Source organism: Ambystoma mexicanum, chromosome 7q, assembly GCF_040938575.1.
Source record: "Ambystoma mexicanum isolate Mex_15411 chromosome 7q, UKY_AmexF1_1, whole genome shotgun sequence".
Taxonomy (NCBI): domain Eukaryota; kingdom Metazoa; phylum Chordata; class Amphibia; order Caudata; family Ambystomatidae; genus Ambystoma; species Ambystoma mexicanum.
The window spans coordinates 24276121-24295622 of NC_090941.1; the positions used below are offsets into that span (position 1 = coordinate 24276121).

The 19502-nt window shown below is 43.4% G+C and overlaps 1 protein-coding gene across 1 annotated transcript in view; it reads right to left on the reverse strand.

Annotated features, from left to right (window-relative positions):
- Nucleotides 1–19502, reverse strand: part of PRDX4 (peroxiredoxin 4) — a 136697-nt gene that overhangs the window by 91498 nt on the left and 25697 nt on the right. The window contains exons 3-4 of the mRNA XM_069639822.1: nucleotides 15206–15322; nucleotides 13235–13357 (exon numbers count right to left, since the gene is read on the reverse strand). Coding sequence (XP_069495923.1) covers nucleotides 13235–13357; nucleotides 15206–15322 — 240 coding nt within the window. The remainder of the gene's footprint in view (nucleotides 1–13234; nucleotides 13358–15205; nucleotides 15323–19502) is intronic.

The window sequence follows — 19502 nt, forward strand, 5'->3', positions numbered from 1 at the left end:
GATATTGGTGTGTATTTCATGAGGTATATTTGAATGTTACTGTTATATTGCGCCCTTCTGAAGAAGGCTTATTCTAACTGACTGATCAATTGATAAATTCATTGTTTATCCAAGAAACCTTGAGTGTAAGAGTTTTTGAATACGTGTAACTGTAAATCTCTAACTCCACTACAGCTCACATTGACCCCTCTTGAGATAAGCCTGGCTGCTCAACACGCTACCAAAACTGTGTAGTACAAGCTTATACCAAAGGTTGGGTTTGCTATACCAGAGTTGTTTGTACTGTTCCCAGAGGGTACTGCATAGAAACTTTGCTTACAGTAGCCCCCCCTGAAAAGTATATAGGTCCTTACTTACCTTGAACTGCCGATTGCCTTTCTTAAAAGAGTTCTTACTGATCGTAAAATTGTATCCTACACTTCTGAAAAGTATCCTTGGTTAAACTGTCTTTTCCTGTATTAGAACTAGTGTAAAACGTTTACATACCAATAGGAAAAAAGGGACCTTGAATAGCTGCCGATGTTCTAAAACAGCAACATTGGGTTATGCTTAGCCTGAATTGCTTTAGTGCACTTCTAAAATATTGTATTTGGTTCTTATTTGTCCAGAAGTAGATGACCGCCTCTCTGAATCATGAGTTAATTTACTAGCTCTCAACTGTGTTCTTGAAAGTAATAGTGGTGGTGTAACTGTATCCATTCTTAACAGAAGACAGTTACATGTGTTGCAAGATGCATTTGTAACAGTGTTTGTTTAATTAAGTAATTCTGTAACTGAATAACACTGTAAATTAAGGCCAATGGGGTCTGCTGCACTTCAAATACTTTCTGCATTCAAAATGTATAACTAACCTTTTCGTATTCACCAAGAATAGCATATTGCAGATTGAGGCCTTACATAGTCCCTCGCCCATAGCCATTGGACCAAACATCACAAATAGGTGGGCTGTGTCAAAATGCTTGGTGCGGGCTACATAATATTGCAAAGTTCTCAGAACGTAAAGAGAAAGTAATGAATGTTCTGCTGGAGTAGACTAGGTCAAAGACAGGTAGGACCAATGGTTCGCTGAGATGAAATGGTGAAGGTAGGTTTGGTCTGTAGCTGCACTTTGGATTTGCGGAATGCCAAGTAGAATGGTTTACAGGATAGAGCTTGGATTTCCCCAGGTAATGGCAAACATGAACACAGTTTTCCCAAGAGAGAACTTGATATCAGCCTTATGGAAGGGCTCAAATGGAGGGCCCATAAGCTTGGAAAGAACCACATGAGTCCAAGGAAGGGGCGAGCACTCGTACAGGTTTTAAATGTACAAAAAAGCCCCAGGAGGAATTCCTGGGCTAGGCGCCGAGGCCACAGCATACTCATCTTCTTCCATGGAAAAAGACCCTTCTGGACCCTTGTAATCCGGGTCGATGGTACCTGCAAGGGACCAGGAATAGCTGGCGGAACATACAAAGCCAGCGTAAACCAGAGTTGCTTACACCGACCAGAAGAGGTGGTCACCATGGAAAACTTAATTGTAGATGGCGTCGTCGATGTGACTGTAGTTGGTAATACAGTGGACGGGACAGCCGTCGACTGGGCCGATGATACGGTCAAAAAGGCTGCCGTTGATTGGGCGGTCATCAACAGGGCCATCGTCCCTCATGAATGGTGGACTTGGTGATTATTTTTCTTTGTTCCTGTGTAAGTGGGAATCTTTTACCCCCCTCTCACCCTGTCTTTTAGTCTTTTAATGGGTGACATGTGTATGTCTCTCCATAATGTGCCTTTGGATTTATAGTTCCCCATAACCTTTGGGCTGATTGCATTTTACTATGGCAGCACACAGAATCTAATGTGAGTGTTGCTTGGTTGCCCTTTTTAATTTCTCTTAATATATCTTGGGTGAACTACTGTTCCCAAGGGTAAAGTGGGATTTCCATCCCCTTTACATTTTTATATGCGAGACCAGCACACCCCACCTTATGTGGAGCAATGGCGAGATACATGGCATCCCCTTCCTCACTGACATAGTAACATGTGTTACTACAGCAAGCCAACTCTAATGGCTGGTGGCAGTGAATCTACTTTCAAGACTCTTACTCGTAGGCTGTCAAATCAGCTGTAATGCACAGAAGGGTCACCATTCTGCTGTAATTATGGCATCTTTCACCATTTTGAGTAGGCTTGTCGTTTCTTGGGTCTTCTGCCATCCTAGGTGGGGGGAGGTCTTGGTTGAAGTTTTGTCTTCGGCAGGTCTGAAAAGTTGCAGCCCTTCTTCCAGTCTCCCTGAAAGGAGCCATTTCCTACCGGGAAGCTGGCTGTAATGATTGGACATCCACCCGCACCTTTCAGTAAACTGCAGGGTGAGTTTGCAGAAGTTGTGCTTGGGTTGCGGGATAAGACGGATTCCGGAAGCTTCTGAAAAGTCGACCATTACCAAATCTTGAGAGGAAGAAGAAAAACTACCTGCAACCGATCCAGCAACTGGGGAGTCTGTTGTGTAACCAGAGCCTGTTCTGACCCTTCATTCCATGTGACCTGGGGGGGTCATGAAGTCTAGGACCACTACCCAAAGGCTGGAGAGACTCAGTCTTGAAAAGATCTGCATTTATAGCCATCCCTCAACATGCTGCAACCTTGCTGGGCTGCAAACTGCCAATACCAGGGGACCTCAAGCCAGTGTGCAATGCACGGTCTTCTGAAGTCCGATTCTCTCCCTCTGAAACTTTGGTGTATTCCTGCTGGACCTCCAGGGACACGATTTGAATCGCTGAAGTACTCGGAGTGCTGGACCAAGAGAGTGGAGAGAATACGACCAGCGATGTTCGTTCTTCATCAGGTACCTGTAAAAGGGTGCCAAATACGCAGAGCCGCAAGAAGCCTTGAAGAGTCCTTTGGTGGAGCCTTTTTTGTGGACTGCTGCTGCAAGTTCCCATCCAGCGTCTGTTTCTTTCGTCACCAGACCAAGAATCCAGGTACCGGGTCCTGTGCTACTGCATCGTGAAGGCGGCTGTCCCGAAGCACCTCTTCTCTGCTGAAGTACTGGGTTGGCTTGGGTAATACTGTGTCGATCCTGTGTGGCCAAGTGGCGCTCATCGAGTTCGCCCATACCGTTTGCCCAGGCCCAACGCTAGAACGCCTATATGGAGCCTTCTGTGAAGTTCCTCAACACTTTCTACTAATTGAAGTCAATACTTACTTGTTCAACGAGATATCCTTTGGAACTCTGACTTTCCTGCATCTGAACCCTATCCTGACCGGCCTACTACTGGCTCTAGACCACTAGGGTCCCTTCTATGCCTCCGAGATAACTCATACCCTATAATAGGGAAGAACCTCGAAGAATAGGGTTTACTCACCTTGAATAGCTGTTGCTCTTCTAAAAGTGTACTACTGGGTTTTGCTTACCTTGATCTGCTTAAGGCATATCTAAAATAGTCAAGAGTTCTTACTTGGCCTAGAGTTGCGTACTGCCCCTATGAAAAGTATATAGGTACTTACTTACCTTGAACTGCTGATTGCCAACTGTTCTTACTTAACTTAGAATTGTATTCAACACTTCAGAAAAGTAACAAACTGCCTAGTCCTGTATTAGACATAGTGTGATAGTTTATATACCAATAGGGTTTCCTAACTGTTGCCACTCTTAGAAGTGTAACATTGGGTTGGGCTTACCCTGAATTGCGTTAGTGCACTTCTAAAATTACTGTGTTCTTACTGGTCCATGAGTAGCTGACTGCCCCTCTGAAAAGTAAACAAGTTATTTTACCATCTCTGAACTGTGTTCTGAAAAGCAATAGTGGCGTTTTAACTGTATCCATTCCCAACAGAGGAAAGTTGCATATATTGCAATGTGTATACCTGCAAATGTTGGTCTAACTAGTAATTCTTGAAACTGAATAACACTGTAGGTTATGGCCAATAGGGTCTACTACCCTTGAATTTCTTTCTGTACTCTAAAAGTCTAACTCATTTGGTTTTACTCCCCAAGAATAGCGTGTTGCCATTCGGAGTGCGTATCTTTGGATTTGACTCACCTTAACTTGCCGACTGCTCATCTAAATAAGTTTATACTTTGGTGTGCATACCATGGTATTGAGATGATTGTGTGTATGTGTTACTATAGTACTTAGCTTTCCAAAGCTATCTGTGTACATCTATATATAAAAGTTGTGTTTGTTTGTGGGTTGGCATGTGGTGTTGATCTTGGACGTAACATTAACAAATATTTTTTATTTTTCATTGCCGAATGAATATTTCTAGCTTAAGATAATTCACTGTTTTGATTTTTCAGCATTACGTTTTGTGGTGTTCAGCGCGACATCTACAGGTAATTTCTAGAAAGTGCTCATCATTGCTGAACTGGTCTTGCGTTTTGTTTTCAAATTTTTTTTTATTTTTTTGGAGCGAGCGTGTCCTTTTCATTTATTTCTTTTGCAATTAACTCTATACATGTTAATTGCACTAATTAATTGAACACTACATTTTCAGTTTCCTTCAATTGAAATTCTCACATGAATATCATATTTGCAGTGTGTGTTTAGCAGCGAATATTTCCACCACTCTTAACACTGCAAATAAACTGGGTAAGCATGCAAATATGATATTCATGTGAGAATTTAAATCCGAGATAAATTAACATTTGGTGCTCAATTAATTAGTGAAATTCACATGCATCACATTTTCCTTTGTGGCAAACATTTGTTCATCTTTTCCGGTGGAACATGAAACTACGAATGGACATGCGTAACCGTGTTTCTTTGGACCATACGTATGCTACAATTTCTTTGTACCCATCTACAGCTCTCTCTCCTACGTTAAGCCTGGCTGCTGTGTCAATGGCTACCCAATATATTCAAATATATTCAGGTGGTACAGCCTTCTAGTAAGAGTGGAGTCCCGCATTGTCTAAGGTATGGTTTTATGAAGCACTTAGTTGGACTTTAGAAAAACAGTCCTAACAGACAGAGCTTTGGGTCCATGGGCTAGCAATGAGGTAGACAGACTAGTCGCTGATGATTTCACATACTTTATGTACGCAGATGTGGTCGACTAGGTAGTCATAGTGGCTGTGGACACTGGCCATTTATGTGTGGGTTTTTAAGATTTTCCCTATTCCACAGAGGCAGCACAAGTGTGGGTGTAATGGTCCTTCACCCTCTTGCCATGAGGAACATCCTTGTGCCTCTTGGAAGAGAGTATTGCTCTTAGGGTCTATGGTAAAGGGAGGTCTGACTCTGAATGGAAACATTGCCTAAATCCGTAGGGCCCTCATCCAGCAAAGTCACCACCCATTCATATCTGTCCTTGATGGTCTTGCTGGTGGAGTGACACGGAGCAGGGGTTCGAATCATGCTCCAGAAATAGGCACCATATGCACAGTTCATGCTGGTCTTCCATACAAACCTGTTTCAAATGGCAGCTGGAGCATGCCTTACAAATGCTCTTAGCCTTTGGATTCCTTCTGCAGACATCGCCGATCCAGAGGGGGCCTGAGGTCCATTGGATTGATGCATGCTGGAGAAGAATTCTCTAGAGAAAACCGGAACCCAGGAGTCTAAAACAGGCACCATTCATCAAGGATAGGTTAGGTGTTACATTGAACAAAGGGTTGTCCTTACACAGATTTCTGCGCCACACAAATGCTGTTTGAATGAAAGTTTCAATTTATTGCTGTATTGGCTGTCTTTGCCCTATGCGAGAGACACGTGTTTCAACACAGCATGTGTCTTTTTCAAATCAGGGCCAATTTAGTACTCTGAATGATGACATACATGGTTGGTTCAAAATGTATCTTCATCTAGTGGGATAAATCCCTTCATAAAATGTCGGGCTCCGTCTCTCTGCGTCGGCTTTTCGAAAGCATAGGTCGCGCTGTGTTTGGTGTTATCCTAAATGATTTAATAAATTAAAAATTAAGAAGCAAGAACTGGTGGAGGTCTCCCATGCATGTTAAAAAATCTGAAATGAGCCTCTAGGTGAGGAGTCGAGGTACATTTCCGCCTATTGGCTGCAGGGCCCAAAAAGAACACTACCTACCTAAATAAAACTAATGATAGTCTGTCAGGAAGTCCAAAGCAAATGTCTGTCTGCATACGATTGGATGGGAGGGCAGGTATAGGTTTTGGACACAATGTGTAGGGTTGTCAGTATCAAATGAGAAGTGTTCAAATAGAAGTTCAGATCTACCAGCTCTTGGGTGGAAAAGGGTTTTCCCCTCCGCAAGGTTCAAATAGTTCATGTTGCAAAAGAGGGGTGCCCTTTCCAAAGCTTTCATGTCCTTCAATGTTCCAAAATAACTTCCCAGCTCTTCGGGTTTGGTTACCCTTAAATTTATAGAGTTTAGTTCACACAGGTTTTCCTTTATACAATCACAAAGTGGCTTTTCCTTCGGTGGGGCTATTCTGTTTAGGCGCAGCTGTTGGACCAGACTGTCCACCCATTGCAGGTCACACAACCAACGCATCTTACTTGTATCTGCTTCACAGGTACCTTGCCACAGTTTCAGCTTCACAGTAAGGGTTGACCTTTCACAAGGCCTCGAAGCATTAGTATTGCTTGTGTTGTCACAATTCACTAGTTTAATAGGTTCCAATTGCACAGACCAACATAGGCTTCCCAGTACACTCTCCTGCTAGGAAACGTATGCACTGGTTCAGGACTCTTGACCAAATCATCTTGCACACGTTTGCCAGGTTTTTCTTGCTTACAGTTTCTCTTCTCAACTATTCAATTCCTTCAGTAATACGTAATATCTGCTCGACTCTTGGCAATGCTTGCCTCGTGACAATGTTCAAGACAATCATTTACTTCTTTCAGTAATACTTAAGGATAGATGTTTGACTCTTGGCAATGCTTGTTTAACAGTTCTCGCCCCCCCACCCCCTTTCTCCAACCTTTAATATATTCAAGGTTTCTTAACTTCCTTCATGCAAGCGACATCCCCTTATCCTCTTGGGTCCCTCTGCCTTCTGGGCAGACTCACTGGTTTCCAGTCGCGTGTCCGTTGACTTCAGCATGGTGCTGGAAAACCTCCTTTGGTTCTTGTTGCTTCCCGCCATCATTCCACGGCCTTGGGTTCCCTTCTTAAGGACTTCGCTTTGCCCTGCTGCCTTCCCTGGAGCACCGGTAAGCACCGTTTCCGCGGTCCTGCAGCTAAGAATGCCCAGGTAGGAGATCTCTGCTCCCAGGGTCTTCACAGTGTTCCACAACGCTGCTTCCGCTTCCCCTGGCTCAATAGCGAGTCTCGACCTGGCTGCTCTAGTTCCCGCTCCTCTGCTACTGCTCCTTGCCCAGGTCTCCAGGTCTCATCCCATGTACCACCATGTTCCACAATGGAAGAAGTTGACGTTCCCCGACACCAAGGTTTTAGAAAGACTAGATCGCTCCTTGCTTGTCAAACCAACAGTTCAGCGTTTGATGCCTCTTTCTCGTCCCAGTACCAAAGTGATGTTTGTGTGTGCAAGAGTCAATAAAGAGGATGTATGGCTCTGGCGAGTCTCTTCCTTGTCCCAGTACCCGACTGGTGTTAAAGACTCATTAGAAAAGGGAGATACTGCATCTCGCCCCACGGTGACTCATCCCCCCCACTCCTCACGTCTCCTCCACCTAGGTGATCCTCCCTCGCATATCCACTCCTAGGGCCAGGATCCGATAGAGACAGCCTTTCCCTGGCCACCTGGGAGGAGGATATGTTGGGAAAGAAGGGAGGATGCCTTCAGATTCCGAACAAGACTCCCAGGGAACTGTCATTCACCTTTAGATTTCTAAGAGCCATATAGATCAGTGCAGCATGGTAAAAAGCTGCAGGCTAATGGAAAAAAGCAGCAGGGAGGGCATGGGGCAGAACATGTGGCTAAGGAAGACAGGGCTTTCTGGTCACAGATGTTTGGGGGGAAACACTCATTGCAACATCTCTGAGGATGTCTCTGGGAAAACCTGGCAGGTGTATAATTCATCGCCCCAAAGCATAGCTAAATGATCTAATCGGGGAGGCCAATTCTCTGCTGAAGATGTATCGTGGGCACTGGACAAACAAATGAAGTAATGTACCAGGCTCATATTTTGTTCCCATTAACTTGTACAAGGGACAAGTTACAGGGCTCAAGAATGCTTAGGAATTCTACGATTTTAAATGTTGTAAATGAATTTACTCCAGACATCCGAGTTTAGGGATTTCCAAAATGTGTTTTGTCCGACACCTATACCACACAGTAGTTTGGATACTGGAAATACTAGCAAGGCTTGTTGCAGGGGAGTCCCTGATCATAGAGAGATTTGTGGCAGAGAGCAAGCGCCTCAGCACCTGGAATATTTACATACTGTAATACTAGACATGCTATTTCTACAAAACAAATAGTTCAATGTGTGGGACATGACTGGAGCAGTAATAAATGAAGATTTGTATTATGTACACCATTCTTGAAAAGATGTAGAGCTAGCTTTGCAGGTTACAAAACATGCAAGGGTCACAAAATATTTTGGTTTGAACAAAGCTGCATTCAATATTTTGAATGGATTCATAACATTACATACAAGCAAAGGTACACAACATAATATGTTAGGGAGAATTCTCACTAGTGCTAAATTCCCCCTACCTTAGAGCCCTCCAGCTCTTGCTATATATTGGTACTTTGAACTAATTTGCAATGTGTTTTACATTTGTGTTCTTTGGTTATGGCGTTTTAAAACAACTCCATAGTTTGGTTCTTTGGTTATGGCGTTTTAAAACAACTCCATAGTCATCATCTTTTTTTGTGTGTCACACAGCACCTTCAGTGCAGTGGCACACGGATGTCTTTCAGACTTCCCAAGGTTTAAACACCTTCTCTGGGACTGACTACTGTCTCCCAGAGCATGTAAAGATAAATTGACTTTGGTAGTCTCTTTAAATTTACAGACCCCAGCACACCCCATCTTCCTATAGAATGCTGGAGGGGTTACCTAGCTTCCGCTGAGTCAAAACACTAATGTAATAGTCAAATGTTACCCTTTCCTACTTTAAATGGTTAGTAGCAGTGGTTTAGATCAAACTACCACGATTTTCCCCCCCGACTGCGAACAACGGTAGCTAAAAATCAGTTCATCCATGTTTTCCAATATGGCGCCCCAGACCCATCTGTAAAAACAGACTCGGTCAACTTTTTTCACCATTTCTTTTAGGAAAGGTCCTTCTTGTGGGGTAGTCTCTGCATGCCAAACCAGGTTTGGTCCCTTGGTTCGTTAGCCTTTGGCGGGCGTCAGTGCTGAAGCCCTTCTCTGGCGCCTAAGTGTCTGGGATGGACAGGATGTGAGGGTGGTGCCCGAAACTCCCTGTGCTTAGTCTCTGAGGAGACCTGAATGCACTCTAGTGTGATTGGCCGGCTGGCTGTCCGGTAAGGACAGCCATCCTGCTGTGAGAGTGACAGCCAGGCTGGAATGAATGGGGGTAAACTGTTTAAAAGCAGGTCTGTGGGACTTGGAAAGCAGGGTCGACCACTGGAACGAAAGAGCCAAAGACGAGCTGAAGGAAGAGGGCTGCTGCAACTCCTGACCGGTGAAGCCCTGCTGCAGGTCCGAATTGCCTGAAACTCCATCAACAGAGTAGCCCTTGAAGGTTAACTTCTTCCCTTGAGTTTGATGGGAACAACCAACTCGCAAGCCACCTGGACACTGTCCCCATCCTGGTCGAATTTAGAGTGCTGTTGAAAATCGGATAGCCAAGGGGAAGTAAACCAGCTTGTGGACTTTAAGGCACTCACACCTTAAACCGACGTTTTGCCAAGCTTGTGGCCTCATCCCTAGGCAGTGCAGTAACCTCCCAACATCCTCCTTGTCTCCACGACTGAAGCTCAGGAACAGCGAGATCTGCCAGGAACAACTGCCTCAGCTAGAGCTCTTCTTCACTTTAAAAAATAAAAAGTACTGTGCAAACGCAGTCCGGAAATCTTTTTGCCCACTGCAAAAGTTTAAAAGTTTGTGAAACCTTCCCGACTTCGAAGGCTTGTCCTTCCCTAAACATTCGTCTAACTTTTCGCCTAGCCAAATTCTTCTAAACTCCCTGGAAAAGTTTTAATCGTTTACTACCAGAACTGTGCTATCCTATACAAAGACTCTGAACCATTGACTTTGGCCCAGGCCTCTGAACTGAATTGCTGGTTGTAGTTCACTGAAACCCTTTGCCCTGCCTATGAAAGTATTTGTGCTACTGATTCTTAAAGACTTGTCTTTTTACCGCTTTTTAAAAGTATCTGAAGTGCCATTTTGCTCCCACTTCAGGGGAGCTGAACTTGTTCAGTAACTTATTGGTTGTGTATTTGTAGTATATTAGTGTGTGATAGTGAGCTGCTCTTGCTAGTGTAATGTTTTCAAACTGACTGTAAATAAATGTATATTCTTTTACCAAGAAACCTTAAGTGTTTGTTTGAATCACTGAATCACTGCATTTGCTGGCCCTATGTGTAACTTGTTCTACTGCTCACTCAACTCTTGAGCTAAGTCTGGCTGCTCAGCCACTGCTACCACAGGACTGTGTAGTACAGGTGTGTACCAAAGGTGAAATTGTACTGAAAATTGTAGTCTGAATTGCATGTAGTGTTCCCCAAGGGTACTGCCTAACATAACGCATAATCCAATGTGTGTACAAAAATGTAATTCTGCGTCAGGAGATCTCATTAGGCCTTGTCTTCAAAGTTTTGCAAATCTGGGTTCTATTGATGCACACTTTTTTCCAAGAACTTGGGTGGCATAATGTCACCTGCTTTTAGGGATCTGCTAGGGCCACTTTGCATTAGCTTCAGCAGAGATCACAGGGTCAAAATAAAAGTTACAATATAGTGTATATGTGCAGAGAGTGACCACCTTTTTGAAAAGAAACAAACCGTTTTTGCAACTGCCTTCGGGGATGGAGTTAACATACGTGAAGAAGAAAAAGCCAACAAAACTACCAGTGATGCAAAGATATTTCAGAAACCATTTAGATACAAACAGGTGTGGTATGCACTGCTTAACTGTTCACTGGCACGCCTGTAATGTTCATCTGATCAGTTAAATGCTACTAAACTATTCTCTTCGGCTGATGACATTTCAGAGAATATGGAAAGTAGCATTTTTGTGACAAAGTCCTGTCTGTGACAAGACTTTAGAAAGCCCAAATTGGATGAACAGGGTTAGGTTTATCCTGAACTGCCCAAAGGTTTGGTAGCGGTGGACGAGCAGCCAGGCTTAGACTAGAAGGGAGGAGAGTTTTAGTGAAGCACAAAGTACCCAGAGCATACACTTAGTGCAAGGAAGTTCTAACACATATAAAATAACACATAAAATAAATAGGTAATGTATTTATATACATGAGAACAATCACTATATTCACAGAGTTAGATACTTCAGAATAGCAGGATAACACATCGCATAATCAAACCTCCTGAGACATAGATGTAAACTGAAACGGATTTCAGTTTAGCTGATCTTAGAAAATCCAACCCCGTCTTGGGCGAGTCTCACAAAGTTAAATGGGACATTGGAACACCAGTGACAAAGGCCTGAGAAGACATGGCAAGAGTTCCGAGATCAAAGAAGCAGACTCTAGCTTCAGGTTTGCATTTTGGCATCAGTCAGGTTTCACAGGGCAAGGAAATGTACAGTTTCCCTAGCCGGATTACCACATGGACAAGTGTTCTAAGGTAAGGTAGAGCACAATGGGTTGTCAACCCCAATGTAGCTCAAAGTAGGCCCTGGAGGGGTGGGAGATGCAGCTATCTGCAGCCCCTAGAAGCACAGGATCAACCAAGCAATGCTCCAAGGAAGTAACTAGGAGCAAGACAATACCTTTAAGCAAAGTTGATGCAGCAGGTTGGTCCAGAGGGTGTGAATGAAGAACTTGTAGTGGATCCGACAGTTGCTCTGTGTGGTCGGATGCCCAACAGAGTATCTTTGCAGTACTGGCTCATTGGCGCCTTTCAAGGGTCAGTTGAAGGCCAGTTGTCGAGTGGCAGACTTTGCTTGAATTCTCAGTCCTGTCTCCGACGACAGCACTTTCAGGAGCTGCATTCAGTCTCAGGAGTTCCAGAAGGGTGCCTACAAAGTTTGACTAAACCTCGGGAAGACACTGCACCGCAGAATGGGATAGGACCCTGGCTATTGGTGAATTGCGGCCGTTGGAGGTCGCAGCTCTTCCAGGGAGGGCGTAAACACAATTTGTCTTGGGGCTGGTTAAGCCCAAAGGAGGAAGTCGTCCTCTTTGGGGCTTCTCTATTGCAGAGAGGATGCGACAGCACCGGTAGTCATTGGAAGTGGCTGCAGATGTCCTTCATTGGAATCTTGGTTCCAGTGGCCGACCAGGACCCTCGGATTTATCCAGGACCAGCTGAATACACCAATCACCATTCAAACTTGGGGGCTGGCTGTCCAGTGGCGACAGCCAGCCTCCCACTGCAAACTTGCTCCAGGCAGGCACACTGCAGTCACCCCCCAAACTTCCTCTCCTTTCAGACACTCCGAGAGTCTTTACAGGCTGCCAAAGACAAAAGACCCATTAAACCTCCTCCACCCAGCTAGGTTTTACAGAGGATAAAGCAAGGACAAGTGATCGAGAACATGGCTTAAAAAAAGTACAGCCACCATTTTAGGTAAATGGTGTCCCTTACCGTAGCTGCAAAGACAGCCTGTGAAACGTTTACAAAAACTTGTGTACAAAGGTACACTGCCACTAGCCCGTCTGATTATCTTCTCACAGTAACCACAAGGTTACAGTAGAACCAAGAAAGAAAAAAAAAAAAAGGCAGACATTGTTTCCCCTCGGCACTCCACTTATGGTGGGGTGTGATCTCGAAAAATAAAATACAGGTGGGACAAAATGTATTCCTCTGTCTTGGTATAACCTTGTTTAACACATAAAAGAAAAATGGAAGCTCTAAGAGCCTCCAACACTTCACAAAAATTGCTGTGTGCTGCAACAGTAAAAGTTAGAGTCCAGAAAAGTTGGAGGAAAGCATAACTCCATATAAAAGTACCAAAAAGAGGTAAAAAGGGTTGCCAGGGTCAAAGTAAAAGGAGGAGCGAGTGTCGAAAAAGGTCCCCACTCACTCAGGAAAAATCAGTCCAAAAATCCAATAGTCAAGCAAAACAAAAAAAATGCTGGGGGAAACTCACAAAGTGGAGGAGAATTTCACTCAAGAAGGAAAATCTACCTAACAATAGCAACACATCGAATCAGTTACTCTCATAAAATGTTATCTTAAGTTAGCTTGCAACATGCAATAAAGCAGTACTGTACCTGAGGGTGTGCCCCTGGTCTTCCAGGTAAACCCCATAATCCTTTGATATCTGATGGGTTAAATCTGAAAGAAGTGGTATCTTCATTGGTCCAAGACCGCCTTGTTTTCGTGGTGTATTTATCCTTAAAAATAAAATCATATGCTTAGGCACATATGCAAATACTGGCAACTTACATACCCACAATCGAAACATCGGTGGAATACACAAGAGCCTATCAATTACAACCAGAAATAACCTAAGCTACTCTTAAAGCACTTCTGAACTAGTTATAGCTTTTAAGCCCCGGCTATGGGGATTGGACATGGTGTTTAACAGTCCGCGCAGCTTAGCCCTACCAAAGCTCAGGCTGGCGGGCCGTTGATCTCATGTCTGTCCCGCAGCAAGGAGGTGAAAGCTCTTTGCAACCCGGGATTGACCGGGGTGCAGATAGTTTCCAGCCCCCACCCCCCCCTTCATCCGATGGGATTTGAACTCGGGCGGAAGCCTTTCTCCCGTCAGGGAAGTTGGGGAGGTGGCGGAGGGGGGGAGGGGGTGGAGAGAAAGAAAAAACCCACAAAAATATGGCCCACTGCCATTAAAATGGACTCGGCCACTTTTCAGATGACGGCGGACATGGAAAACATGTTCCAAAATGGCCACTGTCATCGGAGAAGGGACCCGAGTGCAAGGATCCGGTACTGCAGGCAAAGGGGGTTGGGGAGATTGCCTACCCACATTAGAAAGAAAAAAAACCGAAAAATAAAATTACCACCCGGGGAAGGGCCTCTGGCAGCTGAACAGTGGGCGGGGATTGTGTATTCTCGCCTGCTGTTCCAGCCACCCGATTGAAAAGCAACGTTTCCCGGGTGCGAAGATGTGCTAAGTTTCTGCCATAATAAACCTGAGAACCTCTACGCCTAGGCACACTCATATTTCCCCCCCGGTACTCCACCATCTTCACTGGCTCCCTGTTGTCAAGCGTGTTCAATTGAAAGCATTAGGTCGACTGCGCATTTTATGGCTCTGGAGCCGAATACCTGCAGGCAAAATTTCAACCGTATACTTTCGTCTCTGGCACTTTGCTCAGCCGACACTAGTCTCTGTACCTCGTTTTAAGGCTTCGCGTGTAGGTGGCCTTTCTCCCTCAGCGGCTGCAGCTCAGCTATGGAACTCTATTTCTCACATTTTGAAAACCATTGAAGAGGATTAGTCGTTGAAAACCTCATTTTCTAGACCCTTCCCACCTTTTTCTTGCAGGTTTAGCACCATGATGCCTTTGTTGTTAACCGGGCGCTCTATAAATATATCATAACATATGTTTAAAGTGCAGGTAGGTGGTATGGCCAGCTGTGTTAGGGATGTCGCCATGATAGGTGAAGTGCTAGAGTGAAGGCAGAGAAAGGTTAGAGGCAAGGGAAAACGTTTTAGCTAGAGGGAAGAGGAGAGGTAGGTTAAGAGGGTAACTCACAATGGCCAGAAGAGGGGACGGGGGGGGGGGGCACTAAAACTATGGATTGTTGGATGGACACAAGAAGCAGCTAACACGGTCAGCGTTTGCTTCATCATTATCTTGTCCCTCCACATCATTAAACAGTGCAGTGTGTGGAGTTAGGAACATGCTAGTATTTGGACTTCAACAGCGGAGACGCTCAAAAGGCATTTGTTCAAAAAGCAGCTCCTCGGCAAAATAGATTGTAGTATGGAGCATTTCATCAGGGGGCATTTTCAAAATTGGACGTCATGGTATGGACATGTGGAACCTTCCTTGGAAGCATGCATGTGCTGTGTTGGAGGAGTATATAGCAGCAACAGAATTGCATCTAACCACTCACCTGTACTAATCCAGATTTAAACAAGACTTTAGAACGATTATTTCATTTCAGCCATTCAAACCTTAAAGCACATTGAGGACAATCATATTCAAGGGACAATATGCACTTGAAAGACCATTCAATGTTAATTATTTAAATTATGAAAGCAAGTTACTTACCATGCCAAATGGGTAAATTGTGAATCCACAGAACATGCTACTACTTCAGTGTTTATAGATCGGAACTCTTCAATTCTGTCAGAAAAGGCTATTATTTCTGTAGGGCAGACAAATGTGCTGAAATACAGTTAAAGAATATACCAATTACTTACAATAGTCAAACATTAAATGACAGAACACATCTAGAAAGTTTTTTGCGTTATCATTTTGCATAATGGCCTACATTGCTGGCATGCAGATTTAAAGCAAGGGTACACCCTCCGGCCACCGCTCTCTCAGCTCAGCCCCCAATTGACACCCTACAACAAGCACAAAATCCACGAATAATCACTTGCCAAGGCATAAAATAAGTAGCGTTGCATAGCAATTTACTATGACACTTGTATAGCAACTTGCCATTTAAGTTACCCTGTTCAGTGAAGGGACGGCTCACGCTACATTCCTCTCTTCACCCCCTTTTCAAGAGGGGAGAGAAAGGGAGGGCGGGAGAAAAGGGGGTTAGGGGAGGGAGGGGAGGTGAGAGAAGACGGGAGGATGGGGGAGCGGAGGAGAGCAGTAATCATTTCATCCACTCTTAAGTGCCAAAACTCCATGAAAATTTCTTCCATGAAACCTAAATTCATTCTTGGGGCCACCGCACCCAAGGTTCATTGCACCATGTTGGAACCTACATTCAGGTTGTTCAAAGAGATTTTGATCTCAGCCCATATTTTTGCAAGGTGGTAGATGTTCGCCACTCATTCTAAGCAGATGTGTCCTTTAGACCTCGATTTGATATATATATATGGTCAGCCCACTGCCAGCAAAGGATTTCTTCCCTGATCTTCAAAAATAGGTTGCCTAGTTTCGATTCCACCCATATTACAGAATCTACAAGTACGTCCAAGCCTGGTTATGCCCCGTCTAACCCCCATTACTTCAAAGGTGTTCACTCAATTAAAAACACACAATCAGTGCGTACATAGGAGTTTGGAAAAAAGTAAGAGGGCATACATTTTTGATCTGTATTAGTGGAAATGTAATCAAAGCTACAGGCTTTGGTGCCCAGATTACTAGATATGGGATTTTATTGATCGCAAACAGTTCTTTTAATATCCTTTTTAATCTTGCCATCGTAATTGCTTTAAAGTACATTTTTAGTGCGCGTCCCCAGATGGCAGTCTCTTCCACGACATTCCTCACTGCAATAAATCCAACATTGCTTGTGAAGTATAGCAAGGAACCCTACTGCACATTTGCCAATATCTACCCATAGCTCCAGCATTTTGTATTTAATGGTATAATCCATTGTTTTAATGTGACAGGCAAAAAAAAAGTTTTAAGATCGATTTGAGAGCACATGCTTCAATTCTTCCAATTGCAGAGATTCTTTTTTAAAAAAGGTTTTCATTTTTAACAGGCCCAGATTTCTGCCCATAAGCAATTTCTAAGTGATTTTGGCCTGCAAGACTTTAATTTAGAGTAGCCTGAATGGTGTTTGGAGAAAATCTTAATACTGCACACAAGTTGATTGACAGTGGTTTCCAAGAGTTCTAAATTTCTCGATTATCAGTGACCAGTCCCAAACATTTATAAAGTTGTCATGAATTCCAAAGAGGCACCATCCAGAGTCCACTAAAGGTCATAATCAGTGTTTTAAAATCCCATTAACTTGGATTTGCGAATGTTGATTTTTAACTTATGTAGCTGAGAAAAACCAGCTAGTTTTAACCGATGACGATTGTAGGCCACAAGGAGCCTTATCCAGCAACAGGTCATCCACGTATCCGAACCACAATACTTTCGTATCCCCTAATGTGGGTGGACAGGCGTCGGACTCCTGTAGGTGGCTCCGCCAAATACAAGTTAAACAGTAGGGATGCTAAAATACAACCCCGCTTTAAACCTGCATATTTCGGTATGGCTTCAGTAAGAATTCCAGCTTGGATTCTAACCCTCACCAAAGTGTTGGTAAAGTAATCATACTTAAAAGACCAGAAGGAATACCTCATGCAGCAAATTTATAAAATATTTCTATCCACAGTATCGAACACGGAACGCCGCTGTCCACATTTTGTACATACATATACCAAAAGAATGGTTGTCAATGACAGAATGTTATCCAGTGTTGTAAAGATTTTTCGAAAACCTATTTGATTGAATGTAAGGATCTTTGCCTGCTCTACCCATTGTGACAGCTCAAGTAAGAGGACTATGGCCAATAATTTCGAAGGGGCATCCAACATCACCAAAATACGAGAATACTTTCTTGCCAAGTGGCCGGAATCTTGTTAATTCTGCCAAAAACAAATATTGGAAGCAAGATTTGGCTCCACTTAATGGAATTAATCTTCTTTATGACCTTACACAGCCCATCCTTTCCTGGGGCCCTAGATCTTCTACACAGATGTTGCAGCCCCATGTTTCAGTCACTTCCTGGGACTGAAACACAGCATTCAAAAGGTTTACCAAAAGGGGCTTTGGTATAAGACACCCAAGAGCTAGCAGATGCCCCACACATCGTTTTACATATTACATTAGGGCCATTGGCCAACTTCCAAAATTCCTGCTGGTCTCCCGTTGTACCTGCAATGTTCAACCTTTTTTCTTTGTCTAGATCTTCGGAGCCATCTTCTATAGTTTGTTTTCCGTTGTTTTATCTGCAGTACAATTTCTTCAATAAGTACATCACAATGCCTTACTCTTCTTAAGCAACTTCTTTCCTTTCTCACTCTAAAATCCTCTTTTGTTTTTAGGATTTCTAGGCTCATAAGGGAAATATTTGGAGATCCCATTTTTTTGTTGCTGGCATAATCGGAAAGCAAAGTGCAGCAATTTTGGCGGCTGATTTACCAAAGATACTAACTGCATCCATTGCCAACCCAGATCCTGTACCAAGTACCCATTCATTTTGGTAGACGTTACTAATCATTTCTGCTGTTCTCAGATAAATGTACGGGCTTGATTAAGTTTTACTGAATTCCACGTTACACAGTTGGTAGCTTCATTTATTTCTACAGCCAAGCAAGAATCTTCACTATCATCAGTATATCTAAAACTAATAATTAGCGGGAGTGGTCACTCATAAATCAATCGCAAACTTAGATACATCATGGAATCATCGGGATAGAATTAAGCAATGATCTATAGAAGGAGAAATCTGGCCGATGCTAGTAAAAGCCCCAGGAAAATCCCCAGTTTTTCTGCCGTAGACAATAGCAAAGTGGTGGACATTGTGAAATTAAGCCATTTGCGCCCTTTATGGTCTATTTCATGGTAGCTGCAGGAATCCCCCAGTTGCAAGGCATAAATTAGTTTTCAAAAATTGATTAACAGAGTTTGCTAATCAAAATGTTCTTGATTAGCAAACAAGCCCATTTGATTAGCAATGCGGTACATATGTTTGTCAACAGAAGTTATTTGCACCCAAGACATAAACAGAGCAACAATCCAGCATGTTTGTGTCCGCGGAAGACAAGACATTAGTGATCTGAGTCATGGCTTGCAGCTTATTTAAAATTCCATTAGACCTGCAGTTCGAGTAACTTAGTTTACCTATTCGACCTAAGACACTCGACCCATGGCAATGGTTAGCAAAAAATGTAAATGTATTTCCATTAAAATGGTGCATCTCTCTACAAACCCAATCTGTTTGGCACACTGCTGCCACACCAACAAAGTTAATACTAACTTAAAGCATCAAACATTCCCTGAAAATGGTACTTGCACTTCAATAAATCTACTTGACTATGCGAGTGGCCGAGTAGACTTTGCGATCCCTGGTTGAGCATTTAAAAATTGCTGCATGAATGGACACAAATAAATGGATATTAATTTTTATTTTTTTTAAAAAAAGACCATGAAAACAGTTTGACCAGCTCTCCCGCAGATGCTAATATATAATTCAATCATAATTATAGAGAGCTCTGTAGGCTAACAATGTGCGTTATTGTGGTATATCTGTAGATGTACAGACTGGATCGAACTATTGATCACTACTTCAGAAACTTCCCTTTAGCTTTGTGTATTCATTATGTAAGAGGAAATAAAGTAAAAGACTAAGCAGAGTGGATCGCATAGCAGGAAGAGAACTGGGCAAACTAGGTGGCAAATGAGTTTGCGGCCATTTCACTTTCAGGGTAGCTTGTATAAAAGCAGCAGATTGATAAACTAGAATGTCAAGGAATTGGGGGAGTTGATGGGGGGGCGGGGAAATCAGCTTATTGGTAGAGCGTCAGTTTCACAGATGTATGCAACCAGCAGGTCACAGGTTTGTCATCAAAAGCATTTGGCTTTAACTACATTTTCAAAAGTGTTC